At 41.0% G+C, this 8,733-nt stretch overlaps 1 protein-coding gene across 1 annotated transcript; it reads right to left on the bottom strand.

The window, feature by feature from the left end:
* Positions 1 to 338: 338 nt before the first annotated feature.
* Positions 339 to 3,663, bottom strand: LOC124033676 (transcription factor Maf). The gene has a single exon (XM_046345851.1). The coding sequence runs from the start codon at positions 3,226 to 3,228 to the stop codon at positions 2,257 to 2,259; it is 972 nt and encodes a 323-aa protein (XP_046201807.1). The 5' UTR covers positions 3,229 to 3,663; the 3' UTR covers positions 339 to 2,256.
* Between the last annotated feature and the right edge of the window lie 5,070 nt (positions 3,664 to 8,733).

Raw genomic sequence — 8,733 nt, 5'->3', positions numbered from 1 at the left:
CACATTTGAGATGTTGTTTGAGGTTTTGAATGAGGCTCATATTAGACAGGGTTGCTACCTAGCCAAACAAATTGTTACTGATGTGATTATCTGGCATGAGTCATGCCTCCTTCCATCTGCACAGATGAAGACAAATCCCACAGACTAGAACAGCTTCAGGAAGATTTGACGGACACGGATGGATAGCAATTCATATATAGCGTACTTTAAGTCAATCCCCCAAATATAACTCCTTGTGTCTATTCCCATTAACATGAACTACTCTGGGTTGGTTTGTGAAAAGCACATTCCATCATTATCTCTGCAGGTCTATGTGAAGAGAAAACGGAGAAGCTTAATGAAAGGCTGATTACATACATTTATTGCATTTCATTTAATTGTAAGAAATTGAGAAAAAAACATATGAACATCACATAATATGGTTAGTGAGGGAAATCATTTTGCACAGCAAAATATATAAGAGGAAAGTTGAATTAACATATGTCTGAAAGATTTATTGATGAATGGTATCCCCCCATTTTGTACAAGCAGGGTGTCAATCCCTGTCTATTTAACAATGTCCAGACATTATTGATTATAATAATATTATTGCCTTGGAAATAATGAGTTTGTTTGAGCCAAAAAATAATCTAATACTGATTGACAACAAACTATTAAAATTAAGTTATCCAGCAATGCCAAAAATTATCTATCTGCGTTTTTGAATTAGCTTAATCGAGTAACCATTCTGTGATATATTGCAGACTACATTTTAGTGCAATTCAGTCCAAAAATACATTATCAAAATGCAGGGTTCACGCTGACTTAGGGCTGAAGTTTCTCCTTATTTAATACTTTGGTTTAAAATACAGTGAGTGGTAGGTGAAGACAAACACTACTACAGCTGTCAAACTACTGCTTAAACTGGAAGAACATGCTGCAAAAAGCGCTGCTTATGCATGGAAACAATACTGTTAAATTGTATAAATTGGAACCGCCCCAACCTCTCCTACCCAATGACAGGAAAACAATTTAGTGCACAGGACTTTATGAAACCTACAGCTAAATGATACTAATAATATACATCACATTCTTCTTTAAATGTCAACTTGTAGCACATCCATATTTTATTTTAGATTTACAAAGTATAACTGCTGTAGGTCTACATATACTTCAATTATAATCCATAGCCTTCCAGAGTTGTTAAACGCACAGGGATGTTTTTATTTTAATTTTAAATACACAAACTGCTTTTAAGCAACATACAGTTTAGTCCCATATAGGGATAGATAATTCATTTTAGAATAGTTGAGGTCCTTTTTGCTCCCTCGCTACATGGATACCGCCGACCATCTTCCATCAGGAATGCGTCATACTGTATAGAAATGGGCGCTTAGTCGTATCATTCAACACAGTTGAAATGCACTTACACGGGAAGGGGGGTGGAGAGTCCTTGTCACTTTTTTGTTGCTGTCCCAAAAAAGTGATCAGGTCATAAAACAAGTATGAATGCCATGCTGGAGTCATCCGATAAAAGTACATTTTCAAGCACAAAAAGAAAATAAAACCCGTACATGTCCAGCATGCAGGCCAGTTCAATAACATATCTATTTTAAAATAATGGATATTGTTTCTTATGAGTAATATAGTCTGTTTGTTGCTTAACACAAAATAGCAAGCATAACGCATGAGATGAGGTGGGGTATAATGGCAGGCTCGCAGTCCTCCGAGTTTGGCAGAACAAAAACACAAAGGGAAAAAGGCCAAAAACGTCTTCTTACTGTAGATGGATGCAGTTTTTGAACGGTATTTATACACGGATTTCAAAGTCGAAAGGTGAAAAAAGGCAAGTCGATGAACTTCCAAGGGGTATACTTAGTGCTTGCATGCACACATAGTATACAGCAACATTGTAAAGTTAACAAATAATAAATGATAGTTCATATTCAAAACACTGCAAGTCAAATGAACAATGATGAAACAGAGCTTGACAAAAATATGCATCAAATAATAAGACTGGTAGCAAAAAAAAGATGATGGCAGGTTTCAGTTTCTACTCCAAAATGAAGGGCAATTATGACAAAGTTCCATCTTTCTATTGCAAGCCCCAAAACTCAAAACCGTTATTTGACAGACTGTTGTCAAAGAAATTAAAACCGAAAAAAATGTTTGCAAATTAGTTTTCTTGGTCTAGTAAGCCCCATTACAAAAAATATCACAATGAAAACTTTTTAATGAGGGAACTGACAAACTCAGTTTTCATGATAATGTCGAGACTCACATGAAAAACTCCGGGGAGGAAGGGTTGTTGTCACTGCTGGATCCATTTTCTCTGAAGCCGTTGCTGATGAGCTTCTCATATTTTTCTTTGTATGCGTCCCTCTCCCGGGCCAGCCTGGAGATCTCCGCCTTGAGGTGGTCGACTTGCTGGACGAGCTGCGTCTTCTCGCCCTCCAGGACGTGCCGTTGCTGCACCCGCTTGTAGCGGCAGGACTGCGCATAGCCTCTGTTCTTTAGGGTCCTCCTCTTCTGTTTCAGCCGGATCACTTCTTCCTTGCTGACTCCCCGTAGCTGCCGGTTGAGCTCCCGCACCGACATGCCCACCAGCTGGTCGTCCGAAAACCGGTCGTCCAAATGTCCCATGTGTGGGTGGTTTCCTCCAGAGCTGCCGTTGGACGAGACCCCAGGTGATTGGTGATGGTGGCCGCCGTTGTGGTGGTGATGGTGGTGGTGGGGCCCCCCATTCTGGGCTGCTGCGGCGGCGATAACTGCGGACACCACCGCCGCGGCAGAGCCCATCTCTTCCCCGCCCATGGTGCCTCCTCCTCCGGCTCCGCCGGCAAACTGCTGCCCTCTAGCATAGCCATCGAAGGACTGGAGCTGGTGACTGCTGTTGATCAGCGCCTCAACTGCGTCTTCGGGGCTGAAGCCCAGAGCCTCCGGATTCAACTGCGGTTGATAACCGGACATCCAGTAGAAATCCTCCAAGTGTGCCTTCTGTTCGCTCCCCGACCCCGGACTGGGCGACGAGAAGCTTGGAGAAGGGGGCACCGAGCTGCAAGGCGTGCTCATCGGGGTGGAAGACAAGGATCCCCCGGCGATAAGGCGGCTGCACTGGCTGATGTTGCGATCGGGCTCCACCGGCTCCTTTTTCACTTCAAACTTCATCAGATCGAAGTCATTAACATATTCCATGGCCAGGGGACTGGTGGGCAGGTCGGAGTTGCTCATTGCCAGTTCTGATGCCATCCTCTTGCTGCCGACAGTCCTCCAAAGGGGGTGAAGAGCAGCTGTCAAACTGGGTTGGTTTGGAAGAACGTGAGCCAGTTTGCTTTTTAAGCGTATTTGTCTTAAAGTGAAAAAATAGGTTTTCAATGTCCTTTTTGCAGCGACGTGTTCCCAACTGTAAATTAATAGTTTTCTTTTCAGAGTCTATTGCACAGACGCACCAGAGCCGTGCAGGCGAGTTGCGGAGTCCTCTTTCAGCATGAGAAATTCGGCGAATTTGTATTTTTAACATTTAACACATTACTGTTTCTTCATGGATTGGCCTACATTGCGTAAAGCGGAGAGGGTGAAATGTCGAAGGAGAGGGGTAAATGTAGCCTCGCACGTAAAATGCCTCTGACTTGTAGGCGATTTTTTAGAAGGATCACACAGCAGATGAGTTTAAAAGCATTGCAGAGTTTTATAGCCGCCCTGACGTCAGGTTGGAAATGGGAAATTGACTCGGACGAAGAGCCAATGGGCTCGCAAAATCTATGGGCTAATTAACATATTAGTGCAGAAACAAAACTTTTCTCAACTGTCAAAGGCTATCAGCTGACTGTCAGCTGCAACTCAACCTCTTAACTCTTTCGCCTCTCCATTTATATTATTTTAATGGACATTGATTCTACAAATTTGGACAAAAAATAACCATTAAATTCTCTCACTGCGCTCATGGTGGGGAAAGGACAGTAGGCTGTGTGCACATTATGGTTCGATTTAGTGTTATTGCAAGTGGCAATGGTAACATTTTAATATCCAAATGTAAATTGCAATATGCAAATTATTAAGTTATTGAAGCAATAATATATATTATTAGTTGTTGTCATGAAATAAATGCGTAATAACGATTTTGTATGGTGGTAGGATTTATATTAGTTTCAAAAGTATCAAACATAGTATTCATGATTTATGATGTGAAAATATTGGGGGATGGTTATGCACACGTTTTCACAGTTCGTGTTACTTGAAATTCGAAGTGGTCAAATTTACCAGTAGCCTAACCAAAATGCATAAGCAGCTTTACAATCATCTTAGTGACATGAACAACAGCGTTGGCTCATACAGTATTGATATGTGACAGAATACAGGAATACATACGATTCTGTGCTGAAGTTCTATGAAATAAAATTACAAAGGATTTGTGGAGAGCAGACATACATCTGCCGTTGTAAAACTCAACAGTGCCACCTTTTGGGGACATTGAAGCACCGTTCTCCTAAATAAACTGCTTCATCTGAAAGAATAATTCACAGCAGAAGCAAAATTAGACAATTTCGCAAGAGACTATTTATTGGAAAGAATAATACTCCAATGTATGTATAAGGTATGGTACATTTGTTGTAGAACGACAGTATGGAAACATTGGCAGGGAAATAGCCAAAGGAGTGAATGGTGAATGGTGGCATATCCCGCATGAATCACGTGTCAATTGCAAGTTCTTTTTGGGGAGAAAATATAGAATACAACATTCCCCACTCCATCAGCTGTATACACTAGATTATGTAGAACATTCGTTACATAAGACAAGTAAACATGTACTTCCTACGAGGTCCTATCAAATCATAATCCCCTCATATAGGCTGCTATTAGCAATGGTTACATGGGAGTCATTCAGTAATGAACAATGCGTTCCAAACAAATTTTCCTACGTGCACTACAGTGCTATATATATATATATATTTTTTTTTTACTTTATCTAAAGCACTGATTCCGCGGGCCCTGCTCCAAAGTCATACATTAAACCACTCTCTTGTACATTGCACTTTATCTCGACGTTCAGAGGTCAGACATTTCCTCTGGTTTTAATGGACTGCGTGTCATGAGCAACTCACTTGTTGAAGTCTATTGCACAGACGAACTTTAGCCGCGCACGCCAGTTTAATCATGTAGTTTTATACGACACTATCCAGCCAAATTACCACCCTACAACTATTTTAACAATGCTCACCTTCTATCCTCATTTACTCAGTCTAATCAGTGATATAATGCTTCGTTCACAATATCTCGTAATTTAGTAAATACCAGCATACGACTGGGAAAAATCCCCTTCAACCCCCATCCAACTGGTAATTACTTGAGCCAAAATCGTGTAGGCCTATCATCCGCGTGCTCTGAGTTTCCCACTTGCACCTCTCTGTCGTCATGAGCAAAACATAGCAAAACAATCTCAAGCCTAATGTCCTCCGCGTTTGATGGTGTGTCCCATCAAAACCTGAATGCACCTGACTCATATTTACGACTTGACCAATGTAGTTACTACCTTCCCATTGGGCTATGAACGCAGCATAACACTGGCTATTTGACAGCAATAGGAGGGACTTCGTTTTCACCAACCAAAATGTTTGACCAGTTTCCCGGTCTAAAACGCAGCCTGGTTACTAAGGCCACTGCCACAGGATTGTTGTGTGTTTACCTATACAGTTTGGGCTACTCATAGGCCAACCAACAAATGCAAGCCTGTAAAGTAGGCTAAACGTATAGAGTAACTCACAGCACCTAACATCAACTATGGAGATTTGCTACCCTAAAGTCTAGTTGTATGTATTTTGCATTTAGTCTGCAAGTGTAGCCCCACTCGCCTACATTAGTAGCACACACTAAATTATAGGTCAAAAGTCTGGTTTTAGGAAATTGTTGCAAAATGTGGCAATGATACAATATTTAATTACGCGTGCCGGTAAATCATGCGTAATAACACCGTCCATAGATAAAGTGATCATGTAACATCCACCACGGGCTTCATACCTCGGACTATTTGGAGGGAAGCTTTTCTCCGCTTTTGACACGGCGTTGACAAATAGCCGTTTCATGCCGGTGACAAAAAGCCTATAATCATAGTCTCTGTCTCTCTCCAACTCCAAGACTATGATCTCATCCCTAGGACTGAGTATTTTTAGCTTCCCGGGTGGACACAGTGAAATTATATGCCAAATAACTCGCGTCCCAGCCGCCAATCTATGTGAAAGAGGACAGTGCCAATCAGTCTGATGTTGTTATAACCGTTCAGCGATTTCAACGCTTCCCTCTTATCTGGCGGACTCACTAAACACAAATGCTTTGTTTGTAAATGATGTCTGAGTGTTGGACTGTTCCTCTGGCAATCCACAATTTAAAATAACAAGAAAAATGTACCGTTTGTTTCGCTTAATAAAAAAAAGTGTCATTTTTAAAAATACATTTACCTTTTATACTAAAGTATATATTTTGCAATTACATTTACTTTTGATACTTAAGTATATATACAACCAAATACGTGTAGACTTTTACACAATTATTATTTTACAGGGTGACTTTCACTTTTACTTGGATCATTTTCTGTAAAGGTATTTGTTTTTAATGTTTACTTGGGTACTTTTTGTAGAGCTTCCTTTGTGTCACCCTCATCACACCCCCCTTGTCCCTCTCTCTCTCTCTCTCTCTCTCTCTCTCTCTCTCTCTCTCTCTCTCTCTCTCTCTCTCTCTCTCTCTCTCTCTCTCTCTCTCTCTCTTTCTCTCTCTCTCTCTCGCTCTCTCTTTCTCTCTTTCTCTCTTTCTTTCTTTCTCTATCCCTCTCCTCACCATATTCACTAATGTAGTCTTTGTCTAAACTCAGTATGGGGGTGCTTCCAATGTATGAGAAAGCTCATTGCACAATAACCAGTTTGATGAGTTGAAGTCATTGAAACGCCATCCCTGATTAGGTTTAGTCACCTGACAATGACAACACAAAACCACAGTGTTACTCAAGTGAAATACCAATGATCTACAAACACAATCACACACAAGGCCCTATCACACAGACTTTGGCAATACAGTGAAGTCAAATAGTGGAGATAGGAATTAGTCAAGTAGAGATAGCCTAGGACTCATCCTGTTGCTATGTCACTGTGGGGTGTGGATCAATGCGTGTTTAGAATGTTACCATCTGAACTTTGTTTATTGGCGATGAGTCAAGGGGTCAAAGGTGAGATTAAATCCCCTTGCCCTGATATCTGTGGAATCATGGTCAATGGAAAATCCCCCTGTTAGCTGTCATACTGTACCTGTCTAACTCATAATCACTATGACGACTCTTGTCAATGGTTTTTGATTTGTCATTCAGGTGGGATGATGCTGATCCCTACAGATCGTTCAAGATGAACAGAGCTTGTGTATGTTTTCATAGGAATCATTACAAGGCTAAAATAGGTGACAGTATGGATTTCATATAGCAATGCCCCAGATACCTTCTGCAGTAGGACTTATTCCCCTGTCATTTGATAATGTTGTTATCGCTAACATACATAATAATAATAATAATAATATATGCCATTTAGCAGACGCTTTTATCCAAAGCTACTTACAGTCATGTGTGCATACATTCTACGTATGGGTGGTCCCGGGAATCGAACCCACTACCCTGGCGTTACAAGCAACATGCTCTACCAACTGAGCTACAGAAGGACCATATAAGTTCATTTTTATTTCACATTAACAAAGGTTACTATGCAGCTTTTGTTAGTTGGTCCAAGGTAGTGTGTACTCAAGGCAAGCCAAGACAAAGGTGTTGATATCTAATCAATCAATCAAGATTCAAAACGGGTTATTTCAAGTGGAGATAAAACCAGATAACACCACAGCCCTGTATATACTGTACAGGCATAGATCCAGACAAGGAGAGACATGGAAACTTGTGTGGTTTTAGCTCTGTAGATTGTTGTCCACTAACTGATTTTAAAAACAGAAGGTATTAGTTTTTCACTTTTTCATTCAGGCAGTTTTATGTAGTGTTGTCTTTCTGTCTGTCTGGCTGGCTTTGTGTGTGTCTCTCTCTCTCTGTGTGTGTGTGTGTGTGTGTGTGCATGCATGCGTGTGTGTGTGTGTGCATGTGTGTGTGTTTGTTGGTTTTTACAAATTGTAGAAAATATTTGCCTGCTCTTCTTTCTCAGCCACATATAAAACAATTATGTGAAGGAGAAATGAAATAGGAAATCTTACCTGAAGTTTGGAACGGAAGTTGACTGATTGGCACTGTCCTCTTTCACATAATTTGGCGGCTGGGACATGAGTTATTTGGCATATCATTACACTGTGTGCACCCGGGAAGCTAAACATACTCAGTCATAGGGATGAGATCATAGTCTTGGAGTTGGAGAGAGACAGGGACTATGATTATAGGCTTTTGTCACGGGCATGAAACGACTATTTGACAACATCGTGTCGAAAGCGGAGAAAAGCTTCCCTCCAAATAGTCCGAGGTATGAAGCCCGTGGTGGATGTTACATGATCACTTTATCAATGGACAGTAAAGTACAGATACCCCAAAAACTACTTAAGTTGTACTTTAAAGTATTTGAACTTAAGTACTTTAGACCACTGACAGAATGGGACATAGAAAGACAGAGAGGGACAGAGAGGGTAGTCAGGAGGCACAGCGATACACAGGAGGTATTCAGAGAAAATAAGCTTGGTCTTTAGGATGTGGCTAGCAAACACTAACACTCTCTGACCACAGCAAAAGCAGAG

The sequence above is a fragment of the Oncorhynchus gorbuscha genome, linkage group LG04, assembly GCF_021184085.1.
Source record: "Oncorhynchus gorbuscha isolate QuinsamMale2020 ecotype Even-year linkage group LG04, OgorEven_v1.0, whole genome shotgun sequence".
NCBI classification, from domain to species: Eukaryota; Metazoa; Chordata; class Actinopteri; order Salmoniformes; family Salmonidae; genus Oncorhynchus; species Oncorhynchus gorbuscha.
This window is presented reverse-complemented; position numbering and strand designations above follow the sequence as displayed.